Source organism: Trachymyrmex cornetzi, unplaced genomic scaffold (assembly GCF_001594075.2).
Source record: "Trachymyrmex cornetzi isolate Tcor2-1 unplaced genomic scaffold, Tcor1.1 scaffold223, whole genome shotgun sequence".
In the NCBI taxonomy this organism is placed as follows: Eukaryota; Metazoa; Arthropoda; class Insecta; order Hymenoptera; family Formicidae; genus Trachymyrmex; species Trachymyrmex cornetzi.
Genome location: NW_017296881.1, coordinates 3,408,532 through 3,425,758, shown reverse-complemented (window position 1 = coordinate 3,425,758; position 17,227 = coordinate 3,408,532). Strand labels below are relative to the sequence as shown.

At 36.2% G+C, this 17,227-nt stretch overlaps 2 protein-coding genes across 2 annotated transcripts in view; both read left to right on the top strand.

The window, feature by feature from the left end:
* Nucleotides 1-17,227, top strand: part of SIFR (SIFamide receptor) — a 43,482-nt gene that overhangs the window by 19,074 nt on the left and 7,181 nt on the right. Inside the window, exon 2 of the mRNA XM_018506267.1 lies at nucleotides 9,518-9,617. Within this exon, the coding sequence (XP_018361769.1) occupies nucleotides 9,518-9,617 (100 nt within the window). The remainder of the gene's footprint in view (nucleotides 1-9,517; nucleotides 9,618-17,227) is intronic.
* On the top strand, nucleotides 13,895-15,885 carry LOC108760366 (uncharacterized). Its single transcript, XM_018506268.1, has 2 exons — nucleotides 13,895-13,982; nucleotides 15,579-15,885. Exons 1-2 carry the CDS (start codon nucleotides 13,971-13,973, stop codon nucleotides 15,813-15,815), a joined length of 249 nt encoding a protein of 82 aa, XP_018361770.1. The 5' UTR covers nucleotides 13,895-13,970; the 3' UTR covers nucleotides 15,816-15,885.

The window sequence follows — 17,227 nt, the reverse complement described above, 5'->3', positions numbered from 1 at the left end:
TAGTCGTCATTCTATGTCCACCGGGTGACACACGTGATTTAAACTAATAATACAATAGCATGGTTCTGTGTCTTGGAACACGCCGATATTATCGTGATACACGAAAACAAAGTCGCGTGCGTGCGCATGTTCAGTTAAGCTACCATCGACCTGAAAATTCGCAATCGTCACGCGACGTGCTAATTTACTCTTATTTTCTTATTGTAAGTACACTCGAGCGCCAGGTCTGTTTTAAAATAAAAAAAAAATAATAAGAACCTCACTGGCCGAAAATTCATACCGTGCGATCAATCTCTATGAATTTCCTAGTTTGGAAAAAGGCAATCCTCGAAGAGATATTCCGATATCGTTTGGTTACGGGGTCACGGCTTTTCGATTGAAATTCCTTCTACTTCACTGACGTTACGAAGATCAACTATCATCGCAACCAACATGGTAACCAGGCAGGCACATGCTCAAAGATATACATTCAGCAATTTCTCTCGAAAGTGTACATATCTTGAATAAAAAATAGAAAAAGTATTAACGAAATTATATACACAATGTTTATTCTTCATTTCTAAATATTAATTTACAAATATTATAATTTTAATTAATATACATTGCAGCAGTTTTTTTTTCTAAACATCCATAAAATGCATGAAATGCTTGAACACAATGAAATCTTGGGTTTATTGCTCTTTTTATAGCCTCATATAAAAAATCATACTTAGTTTCAGATTTGAAATATGTCGTTAAACTAGAGAGTTTCAGACACACTACATCTGTTACCTATTATCTTTCTCTTAGTCTATATGAATAATCATGACGTTGAGCAATATGGTGAAACTTCTTTATGATTATTCATGAACTAAGAAAAGAAATGAAAAAACTGTAACGTTCCGTCGCTTGACAATATTTTCTTAAAAATGCCGGAAACGTCTGTGCCTTTCATTGCTCATACAGTATAAAATAAAAATTTAATAACATATACCATTGTTATTTAAAGGTACCAGCATGGAATTTTGACTTCCGTGTTTTCTCTCTTTCCTTTTATCTTCCTTTCTCTGCTTAAAAATTTTGGTACCTTACAAAAATATTAAATCGAGGAATGTGTAATGAGTTCATATCACGTCACTTGATAGCGACTACAGTTAAATTTCTGCATCGTAATTCGCATAACACGTCTCTTTACATTGCAAGATGCATCAAATCTCACTTGAATCGACTCGTCGCAACGAAACACGCGGAATTAATAACATAACCGGGACATTATTCTTTTAACAATAATCTCTTTATAGCTGCATGCGTAGCCTTTATAGAGCCTCGAGAAGAATTGTTAGGTATATTTAAGCGCTAGTGTGAGTACGTTTGGAATTTCCACGACGCGAAACTTTTACAGGCAACTGAAATGTCTCTCGCGAATGGTAAAATTCAAGATGTTATCATCCGCACTCGGTGCACAGGGTCTTATTGCAATGCACTTCCGCCGGAGAGATCCGACTATGTATATTTGACGATGACGTACGCGAAAGGGGAATCCCGCCGACTATGCTCCAAGCTGCGAAAATTTCAATCCTTCCCATCCCCGTCTTACCCCTTCCGGCGATGTCTCACGTACGTACATCATGAAGTATACGATAAGTTTTCTCGCCCTCTTTCATCCGAGCGCTCCTTTCCGTCAGGTCCGGATATTAAAAAGAATCGAAGCAAGCGCGTTTCCATAACTCCATAAGTCCACAGTTCGACACTCTACAAATTATAGGTGCCGTAACATCGACAAGCGAGGTTGGATTTAACAACACAGAAAACATCATAAATTTGGGATTCATGGTACATACCATTTCGCGTTACAAGACGGATGAGTTTTGGAGGAAATATGGATCTATATATTTACATTGTTTCGAGTACCTCAGAGAATTTCAAGTGAGACAAAGATAGATTACATGTAAAACAGGATCAGTAACTTATAGTAGCAACATGGTATAATAATAACTCAGGGTCATTTATATTATTATTCCATTAATAATCTACTCTCAAAAATTTTTAGAGTAAACATCACTCCTAAGAATGAATCTCACTCTTAAAGATTAAAAATTGAGTCACTCTTTTCCAAAACTCGATTTTCACTCTTTAAAGAGTGAGATTTCACTTCAAAGAATAGAGAGCAGATTTTTATTTTTAATTTTTAATAAATAATGTAAGAAACAATTAATGGTAATACAATTAACGACGTAAAAATTAAAATGTTGTTTGTTTATAAATGAGGACCGTCATGGCTAATGGGTTAATTACTCAAAACAGTATTATCTTATTACAAAACGTATTCAAGTATGTATTTTTGTATTTTGTAGTTCTTAAAGTAACAAGTGTTTCTTTATTTTCGATAGTATACTTTTAACTAATTTCAGCTATCTGAATGATATCACCGCTGAATTATTAAAACCACATTTCACAAAGCGTGATATCTCGCGTATGCGTAAGTCGATAGTTATTTCGTGGTTCGGATAACGTTTTCAGGCCGTTTCGCGCAATTCGAAACGGAATTTGAAAAACAAATAGTCGGCATTGGGAGCGATACCGCGGAAGCGAAACTGCGAAATTCGCACAATGGGAGACTGTGCAGACGTCAACGCTGATTCATCACGCGACATCGCACCTGTACTTTTTCTCTTATTCCCTATTCGATAGGAAGGGTCCCAATCTGTCCGAGAACATATTGCGGTCCAGGGCACTGTCAGCTCGTGTCCGAGCCTATACGACGAGCACTCGTCTTCGGTGCTTTATGGCAACATCATGGACTTCACGATTATTTCTTCGTACAGTCTCGTGACCGACGAGGTATTATATAGTATTATATATTATTAGAGAGCCTCACGTAATTATTTTGTTGAACGTAGTCGGCATTGATTAATTTAAATATATTAAAATTAGTAGTGTCACTCTTGCCAAACCTGATATACATATAGTAAACTTTTAATAGCTATGTAACTGTTATTATTATTTTTAATTTACAGAAGTAAATTTGTAGGGATTGCCCAAATAATTGCCTCAATCATTCTAACGTCAATCGTATCTCAGAAATGTTTTGTTGCGTAAATAGAAAAAAGTATGATATAAATAAATAACGCTCGAAGTTTGCACAGCAAAACAATTCAAATATCAACGACCAAATATACGAGCTATACAAAATGTTTTATTAAAATCTTAAAAAAAATTAATTTAACATACCATTAAAAAGAATATAATAATAGACGTTTTGACTCACAGAGTCTTCCTCGATATAATAAAATGAACCTATATCTATTTCGGTTAACAATATTGCAAATCGAGAATAATTTTTTCATGTCAATTGATGATTATTGATGGTGAATAGTTTTAATTATGGACGTCGATTTAAGAATTGACTTGATTCATCATCAATAATCATCAATTGACATGAAAAAATTATTCTCGATTTGCAATATTGTTAAGCGAAATAGATAGGTTTATTTTATTATATCGAGGAAGAGACTCAGTGAGTCGAAACGTCAATTGTTATGTACTTTTTAATGATATGTTAAATTAATTTTAAGATTTTAATAAAACATCTTGTATTGCTCGTATATTTGGTCGCTGATACTTGAATTGTTTTGCTGTAGAAAAAAAAATTTTGGAAATCTAGCAATTTAAATAAACATATACGTATAAAAATGTTCTATTTAATATTCCTATAAAGAAAAAAAGATAACATAATTTTTTAATTAAAGAAAATTGTGTCTTCTTTTAATAAAGAAAATCGTAGAAAATTTTTAAGAATTCCGATTCTGATTAACTTAAATATAAAAAAATGTAAGAATTGTTTATTTATGATAATCATTGTTGGTTTCGTTAAAAAGAAAGTAGCGTTACTATGTCTTATGACCATAAATTAAAGTACAGTTTTTGCACGGAGATATTAAAACATTATAAAGATGTTTAAGAGAGTTTCCTACTTTTTCAGATGTTGTTTGAACTTTTCTGTTTTTAATAAACCACTTTCAATGAGTCCCAAATTTAATAACTTATTCTTGATAAAGAAGAAAGATTCCAAAGGACTTTTTGATGACCCTGATCTTAACTTAATCTACGATCTGGCCCTTAACCTAAGTTGGCTCGACTCCAATCTAAAAACCGTGAAGTAAATTTCATCGGTGAGTTGATAAAAAGTATTAAATTGACATTTTCATTCACAGTCGTGATATATATCTTCAATATAGTTCTTGAAGATTTTAACGCACTTTAAAAAAAAAATCAATAGGAAAATTTCGTATATCTCAATAGAAACGTTATCTTATTTAAGATATTTACTAAAAATCCTTTTTATAATACATATCCTTCGTACAATAATCGAATCAATGAGATGCGGGCGCGTTCGGGAAGCGTCCGAAAGGGCTGTAATTCATTTTTAGTTAATCGATACTCAATGTGGCTCTTGCCATTTAACTGTCTCGTCCCTGTAATTGAATCGCGTTACGGTAACGCTACACTTCTGAGTCTGCTAAAAAGCTACAAAAAAAAAGTAGACTATTCTTCCCATTCTCATTAATTGTAAGCGAATAGTGCACTGTACTTATATGGTGTAGTGTGGATCGTGGGGTCATATCCACGCCGACGGTGCGTAGATTATATCTGGCTAGCGGCTTATCCAATCGAGCGTAGACAGTGAAAGTAATATGCAGAGACGGCATTGCACGTGTATATTGCATCTATACGTATATGATACATAATATACACGCGCAGACGGCGTGATTGTAAAAATTTGACATTTAACATCGTGAACGTGACTTTGGGATAATTCGCTACTACCGGTCGATTAGTCGGACCTTGTTTCCATGGTGGACAATTAAAAGCGATGATTTTTTTCTCTTTTATACCGGCGACGAAGGCCACCGCGGATAAAGGATCGTTAATGCATGACATTGTGCGTTTCTGAGATTAACTTAACTTCCATCACATGCGATCGTTTTTTGTACCGTGCAACAGACTTCAATTGAGACGATAGCCATAAAAAGGGCTTCACTTGCAAAGAAAAGTGTACTAAAAAAGTTGATAGGAGATATTCCGTTAAGTTACGAATTTGATGGGCGAACTTGATAGGAATTGTTCGAAATTGTGAGTTCGATAAAGTTATGTTGTCCTTATTTTGTAACAATAGTTCTATTATTCGACGTTAGTTCAAAAGGCAATCACATTCACTTTCTGAACGTTTCTGTTTACTATTTCAAATAGTGTCACGTGTACACTCCCTGTATTAAAGATATGAATTTTGTAAAAAAATTTGACATGTAACTCCATCGAGTCAATGGAATGAAACATTTTGGCGCACAAAAAGGCTCTGATGAAAATAGGCCAAGGCCATTTTCCAGTTATTGCCTCGATTTTCACTTTGACATAATAAGTATCCATAGTTAACTATTGATTACCATAAAACTTAATTAATAACATTAAAACATAAATGACAGTTTTGACACGAAAATTACATATTATTGACGACTAGACAAATAGAAAAGAGAAAGCCTAATGAGACACTTGGTTGTAATTGACCAATAACAGTTATCAGATTTTCAAGTTCGCCGAATACATGACCAAGCATTAATTTAAATAACGAAAAAATAGCAAATGGCCGCATTACTGGTAAGCCTTATCAGTGGCCTTGTCTCTTTATTGAGAAATATCCCGCCACGAAAAAGTATAAATAAAAATAATACACGTGCTCGAATCGCTTTCCACGAAGTGGTGGCCGAGCGTTTATCACCATTATCAATCGTTATTGCACGTTGCATTGGAGTTATGAAACTGGTTCTACGTGCGTTAGCCTTTGTAAAGTGGCGCAATCGACATTTCTTTCGCCGTGGAACAGAAGGGAAAATACTAAGCCTCGGGACGATTATGTAATTACATACCTACGGACGACCAATAAACGGCTTTATGTAGTACGAGGCTATTTTTTCCATCTCGTCATGAGTTATTCACGTCGACGCGACGTATCAGCCACCCTAACGAACTTTAGTATCCCGAAGTTTAAATATGTTGTCCGCTACCTTTCCGCCAGCGTAAAACTTTTCCTGACGATAAAAGACTGGAGCGATAAGTTCTAAAGCCGAAGAAACAAAGACATTGATTTTATCTCAAATCGACGGTTCACTCTCATACATTCATTTTGAAATGGTTCGGAAATTTCGTACAAGTCCCGGCGCAAGTCACGTATATACGATCGCGCGTTATTCAGCGAAAAACTTTTTGAATGTCCCATCGGAAGCCGCCGGTCGGAGTGTCCGAATAAGAGGGCTTCCTCATGAAAGAGTGAATTTTGCAAAAGTTTTCCTGCGACGCGAAATCTAACTTCCGTCATCCGTGACGCGCGTACGTATTAGCGCGACAATGACCACGGTATTTTCGTCGATAAGTTCTAAAACTGACACCGTACGAAAGTCCTTCGCTAAAATTATATAGCCGGAAGTTACAACTTAAATCAAGACTAGGCGAATCAAACGGAACTGGTATTCGACAAAAGCGAATTTTTGAGCTTTGGAGCCGAGAATCGAATTGCCGAATTGAATCTGAACTTTTCGAGGTCTCTTTAATTTTGTTCCATTGCTGCAGTCTATCATCATCTTTTTACTTGAGAAGCTATATGCGCGTGATAATTTTATTTAAACTTTCACGTGTACTTCACGAGTTTTTGAGGTCCGCGATATTACATTTGATTCAATATTATGAAAAAAGCGTTTTATGTGTCTGAGAGTTAATTACTTCTGTGGAATAGAATGTAGAATCTTCAATAAAACGGTGAATATGCATGGAGAAAAAAATTCATTTTACATATATCCGGATGCTCTTTTGTAATTTTATAAAAATTAACATGACTAGTATTTATAGTTGATTCTTATATTTAGTACCGTCTTAATTCTGCTGGTTCTGGTTTATTTGATCCAAAATGTAATTCACTTTTATGTTAATACTTTATTTAGAAACTTTTTTCTTATTTGAAGTCTTCGTCAATTAATATAAGATCTATCAATACAAGATTTTTTTTCTGTGAAAATCTTTTATTTTTTATCTTTTAGAACTTAAAAAGCTCTGATTGAAAATCATGTTGACTTAAATGGTATAATCGTATAATATAAGCAGGTCAGTAAGATTACGTACAGTTCTAAGATGTTATAAATCAGTCGTAACAAAGCCGTATTAGCATCTTAAGTCTTTACTTAAGACTGTCTTGAAATATAAGAACCGACATAAATATCAGTCTAATTGTCTGGGCATCGAATGAAAATCTCGTTGAAGTTTATTTGATATTAATTAAAATGAATGAGGCTTAGTTTACAGAAATTACCGATGACTGTTTCCCGCCGCGAGCGTTAACATTCCCTCCCCCGCGCAATTCGTATTGTCTATTATCCCTCGCGAGTGGATGCATATTAATGCAATACGATAGTCGGACTTGCTTTATCGAGAAATTACGTATTCGACGGAATAAATAATTATCGGCTTAACGGCCGCGATCTGCACGGGAGGTTCCCTTCTATGCGACCTCGTGCGTACACCATTCACTTCGTGCACAATACTCCATGGCCGGATTGTATCGGTCCGAATGTGTCGTCGTACGATTAGAACAAGCGGAACATCGAATGAATTCGATAAACGAGCGTTTCGACATCCTCTGAATAACACATCCCCTATATTCCACTGCCGTTAAGCAAGCAGGATCAAATAAGCAAAATTGAAAAAAACCTATTGAACCATTTAGTGTTCATTTTGTGGTAATTTGTGCTACAAAACTTAAATTCTGTATCACATCCCATTTAGAAGACACTCATGGCATTGCTAACTTAATATTAAACTAAAGCTCTGTCGCTGCAATTTTCGCTCGCGACGATTGTACGCTGCTATTTATTATTTGTGGCGTCGTGCATCATGCACGAGAGTTGACGACAGCACGAATCGTCTCGTTTCGTTCAGCTCTATTCCATAACTGTTAGAATTTACGACACGGTTGTTCGAAACCACAGTAGCGCGAAATCCGGTCGCAAGCATACCGTCGACTAGCGATGATCACAAAGAGACTGGAGTGGAGTCAGTCGCGGAAATCGAGAATAACCCTCGTTTGCACTTCGCATTTCTTGATGCGATGTTACACGGTAGGTAGACGCTCGATATTTATGAGCGACCTTTCCTTTGATGGGTCTATCTACCCTTCTCCCGCTCCGTATTGCGTAGTCCTATTATTCTGAGAACGCGATAAACTTTCCCATCGATCATATTATACTACCAAATGCTTTCAATATTGTATTATGTGAGATAATTATTTATCGTATCATCATTCGCAGACAATGATGGATGGCTCTGAAAATTTTCCCTCTCTGTCTCTCTTGATAAAAATTCTCTTGTTTTGAGCTTCCTTCATTTTCGGGTATATATATTAATTATTTTCTTCTCGAAAGAATATAATAGTCGTTGCACGCGTATAGAAACGTGACGGGCAATAAAATTGATACACGCTGTCTGACTTTTTTTTCTAAAAAATAGGTCACTCGGATTTATAATGTTGTAACTACCACACGATGATACTATCATTCAGATTCAGATATTATTTCGTTCAAAAATAACGAGATTTTTAGAAAATAATTTTATTTATTTATTTATTTTATTTTTTAAATAAATTTTCCTCACGCTGATGGCATTAAAATACGTTGATACACGCAATCAAGTATGTACTAATTAATTTCAAATATAAATATTATTTTTTCTCTCTATTCTATTATTTATGTCATCACGACATCCTAAATTGTCCATTTAAACTCACTTCAAACTATTACAATATAGGATATGCTCAATGAGCCGCAAACTTGCGTTAATTAGTTCGTGTAATTAGTCGAAAATTGCGAATAGAATTCCCGCTTCTTGAAACCATCAATTTTTCCGAAAGCTAGCTATGCACGTAAGATTGTATATTGTACAAAAATTTGCTTAAGGATGCATCAAGTCTAATAGTCTTTTTAAAAAGTGACTCAAATTGAAAATTTGTATTTTCCGTAAAAATATAAAAAAGAATGTTATATACATGAAATAATTAATTGACAATAAAGTTAAAGGTATTTATATTTAACAATACAATTCTATAGTTTACATTCTCTCATTCCATCTTAATTATTTTTTAAACATGTCTACTTCCAATTGAAATAATTTTTTATCCAGATTCTAAGTTATCGCCAAACTTTTTATATTTCAAATACAATATAGAAAAATTTCGAATTTTTTCATTTCATTAAAGAATATACTTTTATATACATCTTTAAACAAACTTGCGATTTTTATAACTATTCGCGTTCGTAATACGATACAATTAGTATCTTCGGCAAGTACCCTTAGGCTTAGCGTTCCTCGCTTTTACACTGAGTATGTTCGGCTCTCATAAGTCGGCCGCTCCCGCAGTAGTCCCTAAAAAGCCCTTCGGCGGTCGCCCAAAGTTCCAAGAGTGATACTCGAAACAATAAATTACGGACTTGTGTTTCAGCGTGGATCCTGGGATGGTTCATGTGCAAAGCGGTTGCTTATATACAGGGCGTCTCCGTGGCAGCCTCCGTCTACAGCCTGGTTGCGGTCTCTCTGGACAGGTAAGTGTAAAGCATAGTCGCACACACTTTCCGTAACAGTAACCGTCGTAAACGTAGGTTTTCGACCAATCGCGTTGCTCCATTCGATCGTCTGTAATCGTAACCATAACAATCGAGCAACGCGATTGGTGGAAAACCTTACTGTTATTGTTACGGAAAGTGTGTGTGAGACTAGTTTCACTCGTCCGCTTTTTATATCTATGTACAGAGACAGTGTGTGGATGTAGTGTATGTGTGGGAAGGTATTTAATATACCTACTCTTCATGGACGCGCTAGATCGATAGATCGAGTCGCGTATGCTAATCAAAGGCGATATCGTTTATATGTCGATCTTCTTTTTAAATCTTGGACATTGAAAGTGAGATTAAGGTTGCCTTAAATTCAATAATTGAGTGGCCATACGCGTGTCGTTATCGATACTACCGAAGTGATTTGACAAGCCCCAAGTTTTTACAGACAAACCTGTTATACGAACCGGATAAATTAAATGGAAAATTACGTATAATTATCTAAACAAGATACTGATGAATTCTTACGTTATTTTGACATGGACTTACAGTAAGATTGTTAAAAATATACAAATCTGTCCTTATGTCTGATGAAATCTAACTCTTTTCTTGCGGCAGCCCCGTAACGGGTTCCACCGTGACATATTTATCTCTCATCAGCAATGCAATGCGCTCACGGACAATAATTATAGATCGCGGCGTAACGCACATATTATCGACATGTTTTCATTATGGTATATTGATCGTAATAATGGGCACACATTATACCCACACTCCAAATTTATCATGTAATATATAATGTGGTATTAATAGGGGGAACAATGCGTTTCAGTGTGTCGCGTGATATATCGTAACACGTATCGCATTATCGGCATTATAGTGAAGGTTTATTAACTGTCGCTAATGCATAGTTTTCACATCGAACTTATTTCATATGAAAATCACGCACGTTTGCAGAAATTGACTTTTATACGCAAACGATATGTGCGCGGCACCTTACGTGACACTTCCGTTTTATGAGAGAATAAAATGTAGCCTTCGTATCTCATTCATGGTACAAATTATTACTATCTATTCACGCGATGTCATAAAGATGCACCTGTTCAATTGAATGGCGCTTGTGCGAAAGACTAGAGTTAAAAGCTCCCATAGTCTAAAAAAATTATCTTTAATCACAAATATAGCGGAAAAAAATCAGAGAGAATAAGTTAGAGAAGCGAAACTTATTATATAGGTCGTATTTGAATTTTTTTGAAGAAAGATGACCTGATATCAATTTTACACACAATAAAAGATAAGACTTTTACCGTGAATCCGAGGAACAGTTTTATAGGATCTACAGAAACGATCGATCTTCCGTGAATTGCTTAGTCAGAGGGACCGTGCCAAACTTGGAAAATTGTCTTTCGCCTACCACGTGCGCAAATGTATCTTCCAGCTCTTGTCACGTGATCGACGATGCAACCAAGTGCGCTGAAAATATATCTTCCTCCTGTCCGATACGCCTTGCAACGAGAAATAGCAGAGAAACCCCTGAGCCTGTATCCGAGAAAAATCCGAGGGGATATCGCGCATCGACTGGACCTCGCATCGAACTTGCAATGTCATTGTTGCAATTCTTTGCAAACAACCATGCGAAACCTAAATTACACGAGCTCGTTTATTTGGCGAAATAAATTTCGCGCATGAGAGGAAATATTCTATTTGCGAGCGGCATTATTTCCCCTTATTGGAAACTTTCAATATGTCGGATAAAAGCGGAGCTTCGATGCTGAAAATTTTACAGGATCTTATTTTCGTTACGATTCCTCGTAGGAATATATGTGCATCTGTATTGTAAGATATTGCTGCATCTAAAACACACACGCACTCATAACGTTCTCTCGCTATGGATGGTTAACTCTAACTCTAACTGCTATAAGAATCGTTGCGAAATTGAAGAGGATTATTTCAATGTTGTCTGTGATTTACTCAGGACATTAAGGGCCGATGATAAATAAAAGTGCATTCGGTTTTTGTACATCGAAAAAAATCTTACTAAATTTTAATAAATGTTTGTTTGAATGGTATTAACTGAATATTTGCTAAATGTAAACATATATTTATTTGATACAAGAACTATTAATTTGATTTAAATATCATTTTTTTAACGAGTAAATATTTATTTATTTATTATAAGTGAATGTTTAGTTATTACTATTTGAACAAATATTTATTAAAAGTTAGTAAATTTTTTTAGTGTATCATTTTACATTGCGCGCAAATACACACGCAGACACACCTATTCGAGGAGACTCTAAAAATTGTCTCGATTTGACGCGATATTTGATCGCACTTGTCGTGCCGCTGTTTCACGACACGTTCGTAATTCGAGTCACAATATCGCGCCGCGTTATTCAATCTGCTGTTAATTTACGCAACACCTTCCATTGATAAAAGTTTCATTTGACGCTCCGGCCGATGAACCTCTGGAGACTCTCACAGCGGCTAGGATCTGCTGCTCCCTGATGTGTGGTGTAGCGCGAATTAAATTGCTCTTCCTCTAATTTCAGATTCGCTTAGCGAATTACAGGAACTATTCTAATCTCCGTGATTTCCCGAACCGTTGCGTCGAACTTCCAACCGTAGGTTTCAAGTACGTCTAGAATAAATAATTTAATCCGCAAGGAATAATAATTAGATGGATAGTAAAATTTGATCAAAGCCTACGTTATTTAGATCGATTAAAATCTCGATATTTATTCATGATAATTTATATGAAGTATGTATGTTTATATCTGTGCCGAACATTGAATGATGTAAGTTAGTTAAGTGCTCTAAAAATTATAAATTATAAAAATGACATTTCAAGTTTTTCTTTGTAAAAATATTATATATATATTATAATAGTAATATACTATAATAAGGCTCAATAAATTAAAAAAAGAAAGAGAAAGGGCCTAAGAATAATCGTTAAAAATTAAAAATTGAAAACGTTAATATTATATATATATATATATTAATTTCATTTATTTGATAGAAATTTTTTATGATTCGTAAAGCTTCACTTGTAATTATTTAGGGAAACGCATCAAATATTTATTATAATTATTTAGTCAAATTTGGAAATGAATATTGAAATGATATTGCAATTGATAATTAATATTGATAATTAATATTGAAACGATATTGTAATATTGTGAAATTATATTGTGAATAACAAAAATGCGCGACATTTAAAGTTTTATCCTGTAAAGTATAAATATATTATATGTATGTACTACGTGTTGTATCAAATATTGGTCAGTATATCAGATTATTTTATAAATGTAATATCTTTTCTAGTAGGTCCTATATTTATAAAATTAATCGATCGATTACATTTATAAAATTAATCAATCGATTACATTTTATAAATGTAATTCTTGCTAGAGGTTTATAAAATAACTTGACATACTGACCGATATGTTGATGCAACACGCGGTATATTAATTTTATTTATTCCGATAGAAGTTTTCCATAACTCCTAAAGCATAATTATCTAGAAAGATACATCAAATATGTATTTTATGTAATTACTTAGCAAAGCATTGGCACACGGCCATCCTATTAATATTCTAAATCTTGGTGCTTGATTATCTTGCGAAATGTTTGCACAAGAGAAAGAAATTTTAAAATACTGCATTCAGCTGACATCTGACCATGGTTCTCTACTTAAAATTTGTAGAATTGCATCATAGCTTTAAATCCCGTAAAGTTTTTACAAACAAATTTCTTGCTTTCCGCAAAAATACTTGGATTCGAGAAACAAAGTTCGATCTTAACTTAGCTTTATTTCGAGACTTCATCGATAAATGCTCTCACAGCATCCGACGTTGGAAAAAATACTAAGAAGGTCGTAGATTTAGACCTTGGCTGCGTCTTTATGGAACAAATTTGCATTTGCCGGCGGACACTAGTCGCGATTTTTCTTCCCGCATATGTATCACTTACCCCACACACTCACACATTCGCTCCGTGTCAGGTATCGCCGGTATCGGTTCTGCCTGCGTATCTTACAACAGGAGTGTCTTAACCCAATTCTCGCAATAGACGCGAGGGGTTGAAAGCACATTATTGGCGAACCGGTAAGACGATCAGACTAGTATCGCGGAGACGATTGGTCCACCAGCTATCCCACCATGTCCAGCGATCGGCTGACTCAACTAACTGGCGCCTATCGTCATATAGATACCTCAGGTCACGTGTTCAAATTTATGACGATTTTAAAAAATTCTATGCGGTATATAAGACTTCCAAGTCGCCGAAACGGACATAAGCTGTCTTTGCTTCCAAGAAGTAACAAGCTATCCCCAACCAATCAACATGTTCAAGCTGGTAAGCTAAAATTTCATTTTATTTTATAATCTTTCTACACACACTGAGAAAAAAATGCTGTTGATTCAATCAAAGTCTATATTACAGACTATTACTAACATAAATGATTAATTCATGTATATTTTTATTGACTAAAGGCATAAATTATTATTTCAATAATTAAGGCCTTTATGTCAATAAAAATATACATGAATTAATTATTTATGTTAATGACAGTCCGTAATATCGACTTTAATTGAATCAACAGCATTTTTTTTCTCAGTGTATATATAAAAAATTTATCTAATTATAACCTTTCTAAATTTGTCCGCGAGTTTCTTTCTTTGATTACAATTACAAGACGTTCGAACGGAACAAATGGCGATCGTTTCCGCTTGTTTGTCGACCATCGCATCCTTTGTCAACTTAACGTACCGATTGACTATCGATGAAAACGCAAATACCGTAAAGTACACGCGTCACAGATATTCTAATACAATCGTCGATCGATTTTCCGAGATGTAAATTTTCCACAAATAGGACGGCAATATTTCCGCTGACTGATTTTACGGAGGCATCGTCGCGATTACTCCGGTTCGTTCTCTCTCGGATCTTCGTTGCAAACATGATTCCTACGTCATGTCGTCACCCGTCATTCATTGATCCGAAAAGAAGAAATCATTACGGGAGAATCCGTCAAAAGACGTTACGGTTTTAGCGAGAAACGCGCCCGTTATCTTTCAACTCCGAGACGAGATATTCTTTTCGCCGGCTCGGAATGACGCGTCTGTACATCCCGAGTAAACAGTGCCTCTAATACACGGCCGCTGGGGACTCCTTTCGTCCTCACTCTCGCGCCTCCTATGATCGATAAAGAGACGGGCAGCTATCCCACGGTATGCATATATGTAAACACAAGAAAAAAAGATTCCCGGCCTCTCCCACCCTTGGCTTTCGCGTTTGCTGTGACCTTTCCGCTTTGGCATGCGAGCGTGTATACGACACGACGACGAACCCGCCCTTACACCGTTCACCGGTCTCACGGCGCAATGGCATCCGAGTCTTTGCAGCGGAAATCTACGCGAACGAAATCACTGAAGCATGCACATTGTTAGCAGTGGTGGTGGTGCCGCCAACGTCACTGCCACCAAAGCGGAATGCTATTTGCGTGTCGTATTTTTTTAACGCAGTTCCACCGACCGACCTCGTATTCTCTGTCGCGATTTCTTGCGAAACGATGCTCAATATTGGACCCCACGCGTTTTTAATCGACCGATTCGATTAGCGCGACGTCTGATATGATCGAGAAGATCGGATAATTGTGAAACCAATTTGAATATTCATATATAGATATGATTGCAATAGTTTAGCCGTGCAATTTTAATTATTTTACAATGTTGTTGTTTTTATAAACAATGCGGTAAATTTTGTGTAATTTTAATTATTGTCTTTATGAACAACGTGATGAACTTTCGGTGAACCATGAGTTACACGGGACATCCAACGGAAAATACATACGCAAGCTCATCGTAGGATAACTTTCGGACGGATTATTATAGAAGACTATTAAGAAGAGCGGTATGTCTCTCTAAATCCACCTTACAATCTTCTTCATAGGCTGTCTTCGCTGCCATCCTGGCTGTCGCCGTCGCCTACCCCGGTGGTCTCACCGGCGTAGCCATCAGCCATGGTCTCGGCCCGATCGTCGCCCCGCAGGTCGTTGCTGCTGCTCCAGCGATCTCCCACGGCGCCGTTCTCCTTGCCCAGCCCATTGCTCCCGCTGTTCACACTCCCGCTGTTGTCACCAAGACCGTCTTGGCAGGCCACGGTTATGGTTACGGTCTGCACGGTTAATTTAGGAGAGCCAGCGTAAACTCACCACCACACACAACCACCGAGTCACGACGACGCAGCCCTGGAAGAACAAAAAAAATACATCCCCTACTTCCTCGTAATGTGAAGGAAAGACGAAAAATTTAGCACGCAATTCTCATCGCCGATTTCGACTTCTTCACACTTTATCGCCCTTCTCCAGTGAACTATCAGGCCCAACGCTCCGCGTGGGATCGGTCAAATTCCCGTCTCCCCATTTGTCTTTTCTTTGTATTTCATTGACAAAATTTTCGGACTCTCACCTGGATCATTCCGCCATCATCCCGAACCCTTCCCTCGTTCATATGGAATTTTAATAAAATTTTAATTATAAACCAAATTGTGTCTTATTGTTCGCGCAATTCCTAATCCCAGAGGTAGCTCGCTCTAAATAATAAAGGAAGATGAATAACGCTGCTATAAAGATAATATCCTTGCTGGCCCTGCGAAAAGATTTTTATGCCTTCCGTTCGCCATTCTGCGTCTGCCGACGTTATCCGACCTTATCCACAATATTTCCATGCTAGTAGCAATTTTATTGAACGCGCACGTACATTACTAAGGGCGCAATAAACCGGAGCGCGCGTAAACGTATTTTTTTGTTCTCCCGACATAGATATTATAGATACATCGAAGCATAACTGCATCTTGTTTGCATACAGACAAATGGAGTACAGTTAATACACGCCATCTGTAACTAGTGCAGAGTCCGAGTGTTGCTTTACGAGCATCTCTGCGAATTATTTCTCTTTTATCCTTCGTCCTTCCGAAAGTATTTCTATTCGACGAGATGTTTGCTACGTTGCATTCGGTTTATCTTATCAGCTGCCACGTCGAATATTCCGCTTGGAACGAGTCATAGGCGCAGGAAGAGTGTTAAGTGTCATTTTATGGCTCGTATAAAACTGACATTGGGATTTGTGGAAATTAACGAACAAAAGGGACATAAAGCCCTTCTTTGTAATCCCGTTTTTATCTAAAAATATAAATCCCGATGATTGTACACGATGCATTAATGCATTTTATTTCTCACTTGTTTGATTTGTGAAGCTCTCTTATTTTCACGTACTTTAAAAAAGTATAAATTCTTTTTATTTATTTAAGCAAAGAGACAATTTTCTGAGGAAAACTATTCCCGTCGCTTATACTTATCATCCGTATGGAGTATAAGTTCTCCAGTTAAGCCAAAATATCGAAGATTGTCAATTTTTGGTGATAATGTAAGATAAAGATACATTATTTTTTTCTTCAGTGATAGTGTAAAGAAGTAACAGTCCATATCATATAAAATACAGTTAATTCCTTTTTTCTAATTAAAGGAATACTAATAATAGTTGAAGTAATCTGATATTATTATGCGTTATTATCGTGTAATATTCTTTATCAGAATAATA